Below are 17,930 nucleotides of genomic sequence, written 5' to 3'. Positions count from 1 at the left end.
GACTGGATGCTTTTAGAGGTCTTTTCCAACCTTAATGATTTGATGGGCGTGCTGGATGGACTGGACATCAGTCAGCATCCTCCAGAAGCGACGCACCATGCAGGCATTGCTGATGATGTTTCTCCTGGATTTGCTGCTGCATCCCCCAGAAGTGATGCACCGTGTGAGCATTGCTCACTGTATTTCTCCCGGATTCGGTGCTGCAGGGTTTGTACCCACAGGTGCTCGCAGGGCTCCATGCAGCCACACGAGGGTGCAGTGTCCTCGGGCTGCTGAGCACTACGAAAGGGTCCTGTGGCTCTGCTGAGCTCCTGGGTCCTCTCCACCCCTAAATGTGTGAGTGAGGATGCTGGGGAGTTGCAGAAAGAGGATTTTAGGTGTCCTCGAGAGATGCATCCTCATCCTAGAAGAAGGGAGCAGCTGGCAATGTTAGGTATTGGAGACAAATGGTTTTGGCTGTCAGTTTCCTCTGAAATCCTTTTTTGAGGCATGTCTTTTTGTTCTGTATCACATCCCTTTATCCTTTCCCATTTCCCAGGCTCCTGTGCTTGCAATGAGACCTTGGGAAGGTGTGCACAGCCCCATCACCCTACAGAGGCAGGTCTGGGCTGGAGTGAACTCGGCTCTTGAGCTGTGGAATTTGTGTGGTTTGGTGTGAAGATGAGAGCATCCGCACAGCCCTGTGCAGGCTTTTGCCCCGAGCACACACGGCAGGGAGAGGGGTAGGAAGCGCAAAGCAGCTCATTCCTGTGCTTCTGAGCAGGGGAGATGGACGTCTGCAGCCTCAGTCCCTCTTAATTACACACTGAGTGGATTTGAAGACAAGTTTCAGCCCTTAGGATGGCAGCAGGCCATGCTTTGAGCAATTAGTTTTTCCCTGGCACCATTCAATTAAACCCCAAACACTTTGTTTGGTTGCTCTTTTATGCCTGTGCCGCGGAGGCTCAGACAATGGCCAGCGTGGCCTGCAGAGGAAGGAAACCACTCTTTCCACCCAACCAGGGAGCCAGCCAAAAATCCAGCCCAGCAATTGCAGTCTCTTTGAACTCCATTCTCACGCAGAAAGCCAGGACCAGTGCAAGGACCTCGCTGCTGTCCTGGGATGTCCTGGTTCCAGGAGCAGGACCAGGGATGGAGTTTGTGGTGGTGAATATGCACGGTCAGAACTCTCCTCCTCAGAGCAAGGCAGGTGTCCCTTTAGCATGTCCAGATTGTTGGGACTAGCACACCTCCTTGGCCATACCCACAGACCTCATCTCAGAGATTTGCTGAGCCGAGAGCTGCCTGCAGTCAGGAGGGTGCCTATGGAAATATCCCTATTCCTGCTCTCTTGCCTGAGCATCTGTTCATGGATGACTTCAGAGGCAGGGGGCTGGGGTAGGATCTGCACCTTGTCCCAGTGGGTGAAGGAAGGTGGTGGAGTATGACTGCTCCTGGGGCATCTGCTGCTGCTCCATTTGAGGAAAGGAGTTCAGAAGGCTTCGGGCAGTGGATGAAAATCCATCGTGGCTGTTAAATGCAAGGGCTGTTAAATGCAAGGACTCAGCCCCTGGCTCAGCTATCCACGTACCAACAGCACAGGATACACTGCCAAAGGGACTGCAAGCTGCTTGCTTTCCTTTTAGTCTCTTTTCTCAAGCATGCCATGACCCAATAGACAGACGATCTGACCCACTTTGTGTTCCCTTCTAGCATCCAGGTGATTACAGACCACCTTGGGAATGGCTTTGGGGCTCATCTGTCCCCAGAGAGGGGCTCAGGCTGGGGCTCTGCTGTCAGATGCCACAGCTCTTGCTTTCCTTTTCCATCCAGAAAAAAAGCAGGGCAATTGGGAAGGGTGCATATTTGTAATGCTTGCAGAATGACCAGGTAATTCTCTTTACCAAAACCTACATATTCTACTTTCCAATCCCAAAGACTTCAAACGGAAGAAGGAAATAAGGTCCTGCCCTTCACTGCTTATTGTTTTATGTGTTCTTAGGGAGATTTGTATCTAAACAAGCAGTATTAATTACTTGCAGTGTTTATTCTTTACCCTAGCAATGCATTGTCCTCAGTGGGACACTCCACAGTGGGAGCAGAACAAGAGACATTCTGCATCGCAGCAGCCAGCAGGGTGAAAATGATGTAACTGGGGTGAGAAGGGAATTCTTAAAGCGTTGGTGAACTCTTGAGGGCTTCTTTAAATGTAAAGCCAATGCCTACTGGTGCTGTAGAGCTTGGCAGCCTTGTTGAGGCCATTTTGTCAGACATGCATTGGTTTTATAACAGCATTTCGAAGCTGCAGTTAAAATGAAAGTTGGGAATTGTATTTGTTTTGTTGGTTTGGTAGTTTTGTTTTGTTTTGGGTTTTTTTTGGGGGGAGGGGGTGAGGAGCAAATATCCAAGCAAAACCCACGATTGCTTTCTCTGTCCTGCCTGCCCCTGTGCTTTGCTGCTGCCATGGGGCTGCCCAGGAGGATGGCTGTTCCTCGCAGAGCTTTAGCTGATGAGTTTTATACTGCAGCAGCAAGACCTGCCTTCTGCACTGATGTCAGCACTCAGGGCGGGACTTTACAGCCCTGTGGGTTTGGGATTTTTTTTTTTTTTTTCTTTGGATAATCCTGGCAAAATTCCTGAGAAAAAATTTTTTTTTCTTTTTTTTTTTTTCTTTTTTTTTTTGAGCAGCCCCTATACATGCTGCCTCCGAGCTGCTCTCTTATTACTGCTCACTTCCTGAAAGGAGACTTTTTAGCAAAGCCTCTAGCTGCAGCTCTGCCTGGGTCTGACAGAAGGAGGTTATTGAGGAAGGCGACATAAACCCTCAGCCTGGAAACTTTCTGACACTCACAGGACTGAGGGGGAGAGAGAAGAGCTTTTGGCCGCAGCTGGGAAAAAAAAAACGGAGGAGAAAAAAAAAAAAAAGAATTAAAAAGGGAGGGAAAAAAAGAAGATAGAAGGGAGAACGCTAGAGAAGGTAAAGCGCTCTTTAAAATAATCTTTCCAGAGAAAACTCTTTGAGGTCGGAGTGGGGTGGTCTGGGGCGGAGGGAATGCGAATGTTCTTTGAAATCAGAACCGTCTCCCTGGAGAAGGAATGAGCCCGAAGAGCGTTGCATGCTGGAAAAACATTTATGAGAATGAAAACCATGTTCACCGTTCTCCAACATTCAGAGTTTCCATAAAAACGCAGGGTTGTGTTTCAAAGCGTCTGCAGACAGCGGCAGTCGGCATCTGCTCACCTCCCCCTTCTCCCCGCGCCGCTCCACTTCTCATTGCTCGGAGCTGCAATCGCATGTTTGCTGCCCTGAAATTGGGTGCTCTGAAAGCAGAGCTGCTGGGGGTGAAGCTCTTAATTCCAGAATTATGGCTGCGGCGGCTGCAGCAGAGCGGTGCGTTCCTCGCTGTCCTCATTCCTGAGGATAAACACAGATTGAGCTCCTCTCCCTTTTGCTCTCCATCTGCAGGAGCGGTGCGGGCGGGGGATTGTAAACCGTCTGACCTGAAAAAGCTGCAAAGTCATTAAGTTGTGTGCATCGTTTGGCCCCGCTGTATGAGCCGTACGTGGTCTCTGCTCTGATAGTATTTTAAAGGGTTTTTTAAGGGAGATCGATCCCTCCGAAAGTGTGATTTTAGACATCAAAGTAAATATTAGCGATGGTGAAATGCCAGGAGATTATCTCATTAGAGCTGGAGGAGCTGTGCTATAAATAGGAAGGAGTTTATAAAATAACATCGATAAATCTCTACGAGAGGGGGAAAAATCAGGAGGATGGGGCAGGTACTGTGCTTGGTGGCAAAATTCAACATTGCCGACCATTTTGGTCCCATTTGGGGACTGTTCCACTCAAGTGTGGGCAGATCAGTGGGCTTTTGTTTCCCTGTACTGGTCCACACCAATGCCCACGTTGGCTGGAGGTGGCTCAGCCACACCAGAGATCTGTTTCTTATTCTGTATGTTAATATTACTGTTAGCAGAGCTCGCACGACCAAGTGGTGATATCAGGAAGAGTTTTGGAGTCTTTGCTCATTTTTTGGTCTCCATCACACTATAGATGGTGGAAGGGGAGATGCTGTGCTGGGCTGCCCAGGTATTCCTCGCAGTGCCGTGCCTGGACTGGCTCAAACCCTCACCCAATGAGGCTTCCCCCAGTGCTGGGGAGATGGTTCCAGTGTCATGAAATTTCTCCATATAAGGCTCATGCTGGCTGCCTTGGTTGCTCCATCCCATTGTTCTGGGCTGGCCCCACCAGCAGCACCCTCCGCTTTCCGTCTCCTTTCTATTTGTGAAACCTCCGGTGCCTGTAGGTGCGTCTGCTGTTGCATTCCCCCAGCAGCTGCTCGGTGGTGTGATGGGAAAGGTCCTGTCATCTCCTCTAAATCATGCTTTCCCCAGATAAGGCTTTGGGGCTGAGCTGTTTCCCTTGGCAGAGGAATGCCCTGATAAGCTGGGACTGAATGAGCAATCAGTGGGGCCAAGAGGAACCCTAAGGGTAGGTGTTGCCTGCTCAACGTAAACAGTTTCTACTCGTCATGCAAGAGGCCTTTTAATTACCAACCTGTATGTTATCACAGATGGCTCAAGGCCACCCAATGTGCGTATCACATGCAGTGCTGATCCAGAGTCTGCATGGGCTCTGCTGCCCAGGGAGCATCTCCATGGAGGGCTTTCAGTTCAGGTTGCCTCAGGCCCACCCAGGGGGTGGTTCTGTTGGAGCGCTCATCTCAAGCTTATCTGAAACCCCCAACTCCAAAAACCACTTTTCTTGCCAAGTTTCCAGCAATTAGTTCTTTCGAAGCCAAAAACACCGCAGGATGTGTTTGTCACGTCCTGTCCTGCCCAGATCTCAAGTTAACACAAATTAACTTAAAACAAACAGAATTTGGACCAAATTTGTCAAGTTTTCAGAAATAATTCCCTCGTGCTTAGGATGATGTCAGCTCAGATGTGCTGAAGATATGTAAGTCAAAAGATCTTTGCTTGACCCCATCGCCCGTAGGAAATGTTTGCAGAGCAAGGAGTCGCAGCCATTTCCTGGGAATCTGCAAGGAGGTCAGATCCCACGTGCAGCTCTTGCAGGGTGAGAAACAGCAAACCACCAGGCCTGGGTACGGATTAACTTTTCAACACCGTAGGAAGATTTGTAAAGGAATAACATCAGGCAGATCTTCCTATCTCGGTTACTGGGAGTGCCTTAAATCAAGTCTGCAACCAATTCCAGCGTTGGAAGGCTCTCCAGTGAGAAACTATGCCAAAATAATTTTGCTCCATCTGACTTCAGTAGAGCAATGTCAGTGGCACATGCTAAGTGCAGGGTGTCCATTCAGCTGCTCTGCTGCTCTCCTGCCTTTTGTATTTCCCCTGGCTGGGAAAAGACATGCTTGGGATATGCCATGGTTGTGTATTCGGTGTGTCTGCATTTCTTTCTATCATTCTGGACCACCATTGCTGCTATTGTTTTCTACTCTTCCACTGTAGCTCCATTTTTAGGGAGTCCAAATTAATTCCTGTGCAGTTCTAGACATCCCTCTGAACTCAGTCATTCATAGATCCTGGTTCCAGTCGAATCTGAGGGTAAAATACTGGCTCCCTACTCTGGGAATTGTGGCCACTGACTTCAGCAGGGCCCAGGATTTCACCCCAAAGTGGCTTCAGTCAAAACCACCATGGAATCACTGCTTCATCCCTATCAGGTTAAGCATCTCCTTACGCCCACTGCAGTTGGGCACAGATAAGTGTGCCAGGTGGCCTTTGGGCTGCAGCCTCCTTAGAAAGCCACATATGCTCATGAGACGGCACGTTCTGTTGCACTGTGCCATACCCCACCAAATCCAAACCATCTGGGCCATATGTTTCCCCAAACAGAGAACCTGGAGCTTGAGAAAAGGAGCATATAAACTCTCTGGATAGCAGATCTCTTGGAGCTTGTACATGGGATCCAGAGACTGGAAGTGAGCTGCAGATCTTCTGGAGCTATGAGGGCTGGAAATAGTCCACAGCCCAGTGTGGTTTTCAAGAGCTCATCCTGCTGCAGAGTTCCCACAGTGTTCCTCTATGGGAATGTATCCTGTGGTCTGCGGGTGCTGTCGTTCTCATAGTATCTTGTACAAAGAGGGGGGCCCGTGCTCAGCTAGTCCCCTCTCAGATCCCTTTCTCTGTGTCACCAGATGTAGCTGCTTCTCTCATTTCCTGGGAGAAGAGCCTGGTCCAAGCTGATCTTTCTGCTTCAGTGCCTGTCCGTGCAGCTCACTGCACTTCCCCAGGCCACTTCTGAGAGTGATCCCATGGGACAGCCTGAGTTTTGTGATCTAAACCTGACCTAATGTCAGTTACCCCTGTTCAGAGTGGGGGTGGGATCTCAGTGAGTCCCTTCCAACTGCAGTCATCCTTTGTTCCAGAGTGGCAGGACCAAACATAAAACCAAATACTAAACCATGGATGCATGGCATACCCAGATTTGTTGGTGGAGCACGACAGCACGCAGACAGCATCACAGGGGGCACGTGGGTGCCAAGCACTTACCTGCACATAACAGTGGTGACATCCACCCATGCGGGTTGCCCAGCTGTGCATGAACACTGACAGTCCCAGCCTTGTGCATGTGGCCATCACATGTGTTCTTACACGTGTGGTATTTGCGTGTAATTGGCAAGGGTGTCATGCAGTAGGCACAGTGAACTTCTTTTAATGACTGCTCAGCCGTCTTTTTACTTCTGCTGTTCTGTCCGTGGCTGAAGCCAGCAAGGAGAGTGGTGGCAGGGGGCCAGCAAGTCTGGGTCACATGGAGCAGCTCCAAACCATTGCATAAGTCCGTCTGAAAGCGGACCTGCATGAGAACTGGTAGAGTCGTCTCCTGAAAGCAGAAGTCCAAGGCTGTGCTGCTTGGTAGCACCTTGCCTTGGGCTGGTTCAGCAGTATCTGGGCTCAGCCCTGCGGCTTGCACTGCCCCAAGCCCAGCACCACTCCCTGATGATGCTACGTGCTGGCACTTTTCTAATGCTTTCCTGTTGAGGACCTCCGAGCATTTTACCACACTTGGAGAATTGCAGTGACCCCAGCTTTCCAGATAGGGCCAGATCCTTATGTAACAGAGAGATAGGATTTCCAGAAAGCAGAGCAGTCGGTGTCAGAGGGAAGCTGGGGCTCCTGACTCTACACTCCTGTGCCTTCACTTTGTACTGGGTTCCTTTTGCCCCTTTGCTGGTGGAGTTAGTATCCCACCAGCAAATCCCACTGGATTTTGCAGCGAACGAGGGGGCAATTCATTCCTTTCCTCACTAAGATTGCCCTGAATAGACTCGACTGTAAAACAATTCTTGTGTTTAAAAAAAAAAAAAAAAAAACAACACTCCCACACAGTACTGGAGAGAGCCCAAAACCCTATGAAGCTTTGCTTGTACAAAGGGATGGAGGGTGTGCCCAGTTTGAGCACGGCAGGGCCTGGCGCAGCACAGAGCAGGGGCAGTAGGAAGGCAGTGGGGGCATCCCCAGACCTGCAGTGCTGCAGTGGGATGGAGATGTGGGTTTGTACCCCTCACTGCTTCGGATCAGCCTGACAGAGTCAGTGTGCATCCTGGCACTGCTGGTGGACACCTTTGGATGGGATTTGGTCTCATTTTAATGCCACAAAATCAGATTTTCTTAGGCGGGCAAACTCCAAATGTGGCCCCAAATGTGGGGATTGGTGCCTGCAAAGGATCGAGTGGGGTGTGCTGTGATGGTGTGCTGTGGGTGCCCCGAGCCAGTGGAAAGGGGACAGACAAAGTTCTCTCTCTGCTGTGCAGTGGAGCACGGGGATGGATGCAAGTGGATCTGAAAGGGTTGCTGCAGAGCTGAGCACTGACCATCCCATGGCTGCAAGCTGCTGTTTTCTGGTGAATGATGATAACTGCGTGCTTGTTTCAAATTCTTTGCCTGCCATGCCCCCAGAGAGGCCCATCTTGGAGCTGATTGAGGTTCAAGATCTTGTTTTCAGTTCTGCAGATCTGTGACTTTAACCCATTTTTCCCATTCTGCAGTGGTCCTAACAGTGAGCTGACAGCTAATACTGATTTCTCTGTTTTTAACCCATAACTTTATTCCAGAGCTGAGGAATGACTTCCCAGTGGAAACCCTGTCATGCTGGCAGGCTGACTGCAAAACAATTTCTGCCATCTGCAAATCAGCAAGTTTCCAACCGAGCAATCCCTGAGATATTTGTTGGGAACATCAGGGCAGCCTCTTGTTCAGGGCCAGGAGGTGTCACAAAGCTCTGCACCCTCCCACATGCTCAGCATCCCACTGCAGGATATGCAGCAGGCAGAGTGGGAGCAATGCTTTTTGGTCTGTCCTATGGGATGTGCAGGGACCTGCTGGATAATGGGAGATGGCTGCACACCAAGGGAAGTCATCCTGACACTGAGGAGCAAACAGGCAGCTGACAGGAGGGTTGGGAATCTGTAGGTTTCAACAGTTTGGGGTGTGCAAAGCCCAAGGAGATAAAGGGAGGTAGAAAAGACAAGAGGTGATTTGGGGACATGACAGAAGGAGATATCCCCTCTGGCCACACTGTGCAAATAGTCCCATCCATGCCCGACTGTCAGGGCTGAGCTGTGACTTTGTGCTGCAGCTCTGCCTGGCAGATGCTGCATTTTCCTCCTGTCTGGACCTAGAAGCTGCTGAATTAGGCTTTCAGGTGGCCCTAGATTGCAAAAAGGCAACTAATCTTCCTTGAAGATACTGCATTTTGTTATGGTGTTTTCTACATTTTGCTGAAGACATGTGACCATGTGTTCTTACCCCAAAAAGGTTGATCTGGGTAACATGGGGAGGCTTTTTTCTGGCTGTCTTGGGGTGCAAGGAGAAGACATCATATGGCCCTGTTTCCCCCCATTCTTCTCTACAGGATGGCCCCATGCAGATGCTACTCGCCCTTGAGCAGACCCATGGATGCCATGGAGTTGTGCCATGAATCTCTTGTTCCCCTCCACCACACACACAGGGAGCCAAGCACCTGGGTCACCTCTGATGAAGGTCCCTGTGGTCATGGAGCAAGAAGCTGGCCTGTGGTGAGGGGCCACGCAAAATGGCCAACCATACAACAGGGGCTAAAGTAGAAAATGAGAATCACAGCACAGAGCTTTGGCACTGGGAGAGACCTCAGGGTGGGTTCCTTTCTGGTAAATGGGGATTGCTGCAAGGTCAGCTGCAAGCAGTGCAGGAAGGAGACCCAAGCAGAGCTGCCTAGCAAAGCTCAGCAGGGCTTTTAAAGCATTCCAATCCTCAATTAAATAATTTCCTCCACACTTGCACTTTATCTGAGCCACCTGTGTATGCTCACACTTGTAGGCATCTGGAGATGGGGATGGTGTTCTAGGTATCCCTATTGCTGTCCCCAGTAGCACTTAGCTTTGCAGGTTACAAGTGGCAGGGATGTGGTGGTTTGCATTAGGCCGTGTCCCCTGAGCAGAGCAGCATAGGTTGAAGTCAGGACAGTCGGTGGAGACCACACGGAGTTCTGCTCCTGCCCTGCGGCAGTATTTGCAGTACAGATTTCAGCCAAGGGTTTCCAGCCAAAACTTGCGGGCCTCCGTGAAGCAGCAAGAGCAGGTGAAAAGAGGGCTGTTTTTATGGAAAACCTGGCCATTTTGGGATCAAATTCCATGACCTACAGGCACTGTGAAGTCCCCGTGAGTGGTGGGCATGTCTGAGGGGTCTTTGCATTTGTGGGGTTGCATACTGCAGATGGGCTGTGCTTCTTGCAGGGTGTGTGATGGTTGGGTTGGGGCTGCAGCTGGTCATGCTATAGAATGTGGCACCACATCCTCAGTGTGGATGGGAAGTGCCATTAGTCCCATTTTACAGCAAACACCAGATCCACAGAAGCACAGGGCTTGGGGACAGCGAGTGCCCAGGGATCAGAGTGTTTTGAGCTTAGAATGCCTTGCCCAAAGTGATGCAAGATGTAGGTAAAGGAGCCAAGTCATATAAATCCCATGTTAGCCCCTCACCCTGGGACTATCCCTCCTGTGAACACTGCATGCTGTTGTCAATGCACAGCAGCTTTCATTCATTTGTTAATGCTGTTGCTGATAGCAGAGCTCAGAATCGCTCTGCTGGATGAAGCCGACTCACAGCCCTGCTCTCCCTGCACGCTGGGGAGGATGTGTTGGTGGAAGGGCTGGGGAGGGGGAGGGGGTGCACTGCAAGTATTTCCTCCCATTGGGGAATGCTGGAAGCAGAGATCTGTGTTTGTATTTATTCCTCTCTCAAAAAGGGAAAAGGACACCTGAGCTCATCATTTGCAAAAGTTGGATGAGAAACCTGGAACCCGCCGGGCCCTGCATCTTTAAAAGCATTTAAATTCCTCTTTTCTGCACTAGGAGGCACCTTGAACCTTCCTCTTGGCCCTGACCGGGGCCCATCTGCTTCCTATTACCTTCCCATAAAGCTGCCTCACCAGCCAAAAAGCCAGGCTTTCAGGGAATTCTGTCTGCAGCACCGATGTTGAAATTAGTAACAGTTGTCATCTGTTTTTCTTTTTTCTCTTTTCTTTCTTCCAGCTTGATTTTTAACCCCCCTGCTTCCTTCCCCCCTTTTTTGAGTGTTTTTGGTGTCGGAGGAGGAAACCTTGAGCCCAGCCACCATCTAGAGCCCCATCACCTCTCTGCAGTCCTTGCTCTGTGTCCCCGCTGTCCCCAGGGCAGGCAGCAGCTCGGCGTGCCGGCAGCTCAGCCCACGGGTTCACGCAGTGAAGCCACCTTGGCAATGGGAGCAGGGAGCGTCAGCCGCTCGCGGGGCCCCTGCCAAGGACAACGAATTCCTTGGGAAGGAGCAAATCGCAACCGGCCCAAGCGAGGGAGGCACGAGACCAGGAGAGGTGACCCCATAGCCTGGGCCTCATTCAATTACTGCTGGTCCGTCCCAATACAAGGCTGTTGGGTCCTCCAGGGTGTCTGATCGCTGCCCTTCGGGAAGCAAAATGTGAAAAGTGAGGTTATGGAAAACTTTGTACATGCTGAAGACACCACGGAGAACTCGTCCTCGCTGCTTACTTGCTCTCTCTTCTGCGTTTTGGGTCTGTCTCATGCGTGGCACAGCTTCCTTGGGGTCTTGGAAGTCAGTGGGATGTGTGTTCCCTTTGCTGTGTGTAGGAATCGGAGCAGGAGCCCTTCCCCCCCAGCAGCTTACGGGAACGTTGCAGCTGTAATTCCGAACACGTGGCGCTCGGACCAGAGCTCCTTCCCGAGGTCAGGGGGCTGCGGGCTCCCAGCGCTCGGGGCTGGGGGCTGTGCAGGGCGGGCAGAGGGGAGGAGAGGTTGCTGCTGCCCTTTGGGGTCGTGGGGAGGAGGTAGGACAGGAAATAATGACATCCTGGAGGAAGCTAGTTCAACAGCTGAAAAACACAAAAAAATGAGTAGTAGAAAGCCCAGGAGAAAATACACTTCAGCTGAGCGGCTTTCTGTCCGCAGACCTTGGAGTCGTGACAGAATTGGAGAGCTGGAATCTCAAGCTTTAATAGATTCTGAAAAATGCTGACTTAGGAGAGCACTGCAGCACGCCGGGCTTTGGTTTTGCCTTCTGCTTTTCTCAGTTTGCTTCCTGCAGGGAGCGGGGACGAGCCAGCCTGCACTACTGCTGCCCTCGTCTTGCCCTCCCTGCAGGGGACATGGCAGGGGACAGCCTGCACTGAGCGCCTGTGATCTCAGAGACCTGCAATATTCACATCAGCATCTCCATGTTGTGGTGGCAGAGGGCAGAAAGCCCTGCCAAGCCTCCCGCCTTTGCTTCCTGCTTCCATATGCTGAGCAAAAGCAGCTCGAGAGAGGATTTAGAGGGTTGATCTCCACTTGGTTCTTGTGGTTGATGGTGGTTTGTGCAGTCTTTGAGGCAGTGGCTGTGGGTCTCCTGCTCTGGGGGGATCAGCCCAAGGCACCGCTGGTGGGCTTTGGCCATTTGTGACTGTAAATCAACAGATATAAATCTTAACATTTAAACTTCGGAGCTCGGAATTGTGACTTAGTGACTTAACATGCACAATTAATCTTCCCAACATTTTCATCTGGTAGAGAAATACAGTTAACTTATTTAGATTAATTACTGGAGCAGGAATCATCTCTGATTTATTCTCATGCCTCAGCTATGCATTCAGGAGCATCGTTTTGTTGGAGTACCACCAACAGCATATCAAAGATGGGAGAGCAGAACTAGGAGTAAGTTACAGACTCCTTTGAGGGCAAGGGGTGAAGAGGTCTATGAGGAGGGATGGAGGCTCTCCTGCCTGCAGCCTGGCTGGTAGTTAGGCACTGCTTTTCAAAATGCACCAGAACAGAGTGAGGCAGTGATTGATAACATTATTCCAAGTGTTTCCTTGCTGGGATGAAGATCACTCAGAGGCCGTTGCTGTTGGTGCCTTTTCAAAACCCACCATCCTTCCATCCCTTTGTGCACTTTCCTTGAGCCTATCTCATGATGCTCAGGCTCTGAAGCTGCTGCGGAGCTGAAGCCAGGCTTTAGGATGGGCTCATCCATTGCTTCTCTGCAGTGCTCTGTGGAAGCATCTGTCTTGTGCTCAGTGGCTTCTCCCAGGCAGAACATTGCTCTTCGGATACTTGGGATTCTCCAGGCAGGAGATATGTGCCATATTCATTGCATACGTCATCTGATCGCTGGATAGAAATGAAAACCACAGGCTTTATGCAACTCTCCAGCTCTATGTGAGTTCTGTATAATTGCCTCAGACTGAGTGGAAATTATCTGCAAGCCAAAAATCTTTCACTGAAGCAATTAGCAAATCATTTTAAATAACAAATACAATTGGAATCTCGTGATCCATTTATGGATAGAGCTGAGGGTAAGGGTGAGTTCACTGAATGGGTTCTTTGTTTTGAATCACTTTTCTAGGTTTAGCTAATGTTCTCAGAGAGCAAGTGCTCTTCTCTCAATGCAGTGATGATCATTAAAGTGTGTTCTGAAGCCAGGGACGTTGAAATTGGGGTTTTAGATCACTTCTTGCTACCACCCTTAATGCTTTCATTTTGTATTTTCCTTTTTAAGAAATCAGGTGACCGAGATCAGGTAACCATTCATTCTTCCTTGTGGGCATTGTGGGCATTGGCAGCAGGACAAAAGGTTCCCATTTATTTTGAGCCTCCTTTCCTCCTGCAGTGTAAGGCAGACACCAGTCCCCTCCATCCCACTTCACAGTGCAGGAGTGTTGCAAGGCTGTACTGAGCAGAGTGCTCAGACAGCAGGATAACTTGGCTTTCTGATGCTGTGAACTGACTTGGTTAATTGTTCCCATTCTTTTCTTGCCTTCCTTTCTCTTTCTTTCCATTTCTCTTAAGCTCACTCTTCTTTTCTCGAAATCCTGGATTTCCTTGTTGTGCTGTTTTCTCCCTCACATCCTTCTATTCCCTCTCCTCTCCTCTCCTCTCCTCTCCTCTCCTCTCCTCTCCTCTCCTCTCCTCTCCTCTCCTCTCCTCTCCTCTCCTCTCCTCTCCTCTCCTCTCCTATTCATTTGTCACTCTTTCTTCTGCAGGGGCAATGCTACCAAGAACCTTTGACTCCAATTAGCCCATGTTGGCTCCAATTGCGCCTGGGCACAGCTGCTGCAAAGCCACTGTCGGCCTTGCTGCTTTGGGGAGTGGCTGAGGATGCCTGTGGAGGAACCGAGGACTCCTGTCTCTACATAAGCAGTGGCCGAGAGAGAGACATGTGGGGACAGCGCCCTTCCAGCCGGTACAATATTCCCTGCACTGAGACAAGCGTCGCTAACTATGGCCATCGCTTGGAGGCTTCTCATGTGGACTGTCACCTTCACCACCTCCGTCTGCAGTTTTCGGGGTTACATGTTCCAGTCTCAAGGTAGGAAGCGGGGAGGGAGCTGGATCTGCCTGACCCTAAGGGAGGCATTAGGGTAATGTTGTTCTGGAGAGGGGGTGGAAGCAGCCTGACCTCTGCTCTGCTGCGTGTACTTCAGCCGGACGCCTACTGCTGCTCTTGCAGGTGTTTTCCTTTGACCTATAAGGAAAGGATGTGTTTTGCTCCTTGACTTTTTGTGGAATTCCAAGTCGTTGGGTCTTGTGTAGGATGGCGGCCACGTAGAGGCTTAGGAGGCAGAAGGGCTCATGGTAGCAATGCCTTCCCACTCAGCTGCAGTGAAGCATGTTTGTGTAAGTAGAGGCTTTGCTGCACGTAGGAGGTCTGTGTGCTTTGCACATGCAGAGGTGGAGGTCTCTGCTGAAGGCACAAGTGTTTTGCATACCTATGGCCTGGATGGGCATGTGCTGCCGGAGGAGCAGTTTGAGGTGTGCATACATGTTTCTCTAAGTCCTACTGTTAGTGAATGCTCAGATCTGCTCAAACGTGGGCATTCTGTACCTGTTTTGCATGTCTGTGTGTTCCTGTTGAGCCTGTGTTTAAACATAGGGCTGCACGCATAAGTTATTGCAAGGAAAGCAGAATGTGGGTGTCCTGCACATTGGTAGCTTTGTATCACAGGACAAGATTTTATTCCATGTTAGGAGTGAATAAACTGGAAGGTTAGGTGGGCAACGCTGTACTGAGCCCTGAGTGCCAATGCAGCGTGATGGGTTATGCAGGGTAGTTAAATTGCTGATACTAATTTGCTTTTGTGACCATTTCTTAAGAGACAGTATGAATACTACCATCAGATGCTAGGGGTAAGGAGAAGGCTGTGAAACTGGACATTTATCCATACAGGATGTTAATATCCAACCATAATTTTCTATGCCCAGTGTGCCAAAGTTAAATGCAGCAGGGCAAAGTCAGTGGTAGGCCCAGGGTAATACAGTGTCATGCAGTTGTGGTTACAATGGCGCTGGGTTATCCTGTGAATCCGAACTGGAAAGAAGCACAGAGGGAACCCAAAGCCATGTACTGTCTGGTTCTGAGCACCATCTTGTTGGAGCACCATGATATTGTGGCTTGCACTGGGTAAAATACAATGCAGTCAGCTGCAGAGCTGTGTGCCTTGCAGGCGCTGTGCAACGTGCACCATTATACGGGCAGATTTTCTTTAATCTGAAATAAACGTGGTTTCTGGTCCTTCCAGCCAAAGCCTCTGGCAGTGCCTGTTGGGACTGTTCTGGGCCTCCTGCGTCTGTCAGCTCGCACCTCCCTCCATCTGCACCGCTGTGCTCACAGCACTAGCGACGCTCTGATGGTGGCTTTGCTGCCAGATCGCCTTCATCCAGACTCAGAGCAGCCCTGATCCTCTTTGCTCACCAAAGACACACCTCAGGCTGAGCCCCTGGGCTTGCTGTACATCTGTGCTATCCTAGATCTGGAGCAGGGCTGGGCAGTGGGCTGGGCTCAGCCCGTTGGTGCCAGGGCATGCAGCCAATCTCCTCCCCTTCCCATGGGTCAGGATGCCCCACGGGCCCCTCTCACTGTCAGAGTGCTTTTTTAGGCTCCTTGCATCCCAAACAAACAGTGTCAGGCTGCTAGCAGTGCTCAACACTTGTCTTCACACTGCTGAGGTAGTAAGTACATACATAATCCTCACAACACTCTTTCGAGAGGGCGAGACACTGCTATCTTCTCTTAGCAGTTGGAGGCATGGAGATTAAAGGCCAACGTTTTCAACAAGCCGCTGATTTTGGCCAGAGCAACTTGCCCAGGCAGTCCAGCAAGCCAGCGATGCAGCAGGATTCACGTGCCTTGTGCGCAGGCTCCAGATCAGTGTATTTATTTTATGCAGGGAAAAGATTAAGGTATTACAGTCATAAGCTGTAATTATGTATGTGGGAAACAGCAGCCCAACGTTGAAGGCCTCTACATGTCAGCAGAGATGTAACGAGATTCAGAAGGTAAACAACGTCTCATGTAAACTCAGGCTGCGGTTTCAAACAATGCAGGGAATTGCAGCTGGGGTGGTTGAGTGTGGATTCGGCACATAGCCTCTGTTGCTCAATGGTTTTTCATCAAAAGGCATTTTTTTCCTAGTGCCTTATTTTAATCATAGTGATAGATTATACATTCCCTGTTTTACAGGACATGAGGTGAGGGTAATCTCACTGCTCCAGGCTCGCATACCACTCGATGGACCCATGGAATATGTGTTGAGACTGCTGCAGTTCCAGGGCAGCTTGGGGCCACAAATCCCAGAGTGTTTTCCCAAATCATCCTTTATAAATTGTGTCTGGGCTGCAGCTGGGGCTCCTCTTTTCTCTGGTGACAAGATGAGAGCAAACATCTGCTTCCTTTTCATCCTTTAAGTGGCTCTGTAATGACAGAGGCAGTGATGAGAGCATACAAGGAGGGAACAAAATCCTCCCTCCTTGGCTTTCACTTCCGCTCTCCTTTTTGTTTACCTTACCCCCTACCTTCTCTGGGCTTCTGCTTCCCCTTCTGCATGTCCTTGTCCCCATCAGGAGTGGGGCAGCTCTCCTCATCTTTATCTCTGACTCCACAATCTCTTCTTTCCCCCCTGCATGCCCAGCACTGGGCAGGCTTTCCTGCAAGAAAGGCTTTTTATAGTATCTCTTCTGAAGCAGTGTGACAGCTCTCTGGAAACACCAGGCTGCTTATCACCAGTGCAAACCTGTCTGATAAGCAGATGCAATACTGCACATTTCAAGCCAAGACCTATTAATACAGCATGAAGTGGCTGAGGGGGCAGAGGGATCATGATGACTTTTCTGGAAGGAAGGAAAAAAGGAAGGAAGGAAGGGTCAAGCAGAGCTGTTACTGATGTTGGGAACTCCTACTATGAATTGTAGCATGGAGGACAGTGTGACCAAGGCAGGGATGAGTAATTGATGGAGTAAGGGAGCATCTGTTATGCTGTTGGGTGGACATGAAATGAGTGCATAGGCTAGGGAGTAAAAGATACCTATTTCTTAGAACTTCATCTAATCTTTCACTTTTTTTAGAGGAAAGAACCAGTTGTAACACTGGATAAAGACACTGTTGTCTTCCTTATGTCGAAAATTTCATTATTTCTTCCTTTTCCTACTCTAAAGCATCCATCCCAAAAGCATCCATATGATGTAGGGCACTACTCTCAGATCTATCCTGTGTATCATTTGCATGGTGACACCCCTGAGGATGCATGGTGTCCAGCACAGCAAGAGCAGACTGTCACACACAGCTTGAGCCCCAAATCTTGACCACTACTCCCTCCTGAATGAACCTTGTAGGTCAGGATCAGGCTCCCAGACCCCTTCTAGACACTGGGTGCACAAGCCTCCTTCCAGGACTCTATTTTGCTACCCACATGGACTGTAGAAAGGGAAAAACAAGGCACTTCTGATAGCAGATTTTTCCAAACCTGAGGTCATTGCTTAAAAACAAGTAGTCATATTTGTTTGCCTGGCTGCATCACACACAAGGCAGTGTGATGCAAGGGAAGCTGGAGCACAGGAAGTTAACAACCTAATAGTTTCTTCTGGCTTGTTGAGCCAAGGGAGAGGTGCCAGAAGAGCTTATGGTTTGGAAGGTTGGGAGCTAACCCCTAAACCGAGCTGGTGTGAAGGACCATCCCATTAGTGGTGGCCAAGGAAACCACTCGGTCAAACTCCCACACTGGAAAACATGCTAGAGGGAAAGGAAACTTTCCAGTGCTGCCATGTGGTAAGAGTGTAATTTGGAGTTCAAATTTATGATGGCTGGGAAGGCTTTGAAGATGGGTGCTGTGGAGCCAGGCAAAATGCACCCACCCCACAGCAGCCTGGCCTCCCTGTTTGCTCAGGAAACAGCTACACATAGAATGCAGGAAGCACAGTGATGTTCTTCCAGCATGAAGAGGGCAGATCCTCTCCCACTCTATGAGCAAATCTCCAACCCTTGGACTTAAGAAAAAAAAGTGCTATGAGTGGAGAGTTATCCTATTCAGTGCATGATTTTTTGTGTCTTCTGCTGAAGCCTCCAGCCTTGAGGCTGCCAGATACAGCTAGACCTCTGCTCAGACCCACTCTGTAGACATTTTGCTAAAAAAAAAAACCATG

The 17,930-nt window shown here is 49.9% G+C and overlaps 1 protein-coding gene across 1 annotated transcript in view; it reads left to right on the top strand.

Moving 5' to 3' along the window:
• The first annotated feature begins 2,672 nt into the window (after positions 1 to 2,672).
• Positions 2,673 to 17,930, top strand: part of ADAMTS10 (ADAM metallopeptidase with thrombospondin type 1 motif 10) — a 47,525-nt gene continuing 32,267 nt past the window's right edge. Inside the window, exons 1-2 of the mRNA XM_042887525.1 lie at positions 2,673 to 2,956; positions 13,499 to 13,824. Coding sequence (XP_042743459.1) covers positions 13,737 to 13,824 — 88 coding nt within the window. The 5' untranslated portion in view covers positions 2,673 to 2,956; positions 13,499 to 13,736. The remainder of the gene's footprint in view (positions 2,957 to 13,498; positions 13,825 to 17,930) is intronic.

Source organism: Lagopus leucura, unplaced genomic scaffold (genome assembly GCF_019238085.1).
Source record: "Lagopus leucura isolate 7727_CA_CO unplaced genomic scaffold, USGS_WTPT01 Super-Scaffold_100091, whole genome shotgun sequence".
Lineage (NCBI taxonomy): Eukaryota > Metazoa > Chordata > Aves > Galliformes > Phasianidae > Lagopus > Lagopus leucura.
Note: the sequence above shows the minus strand (reverse complement) of the source record. Positions and strands in the feature narration are given on the sequence as shown.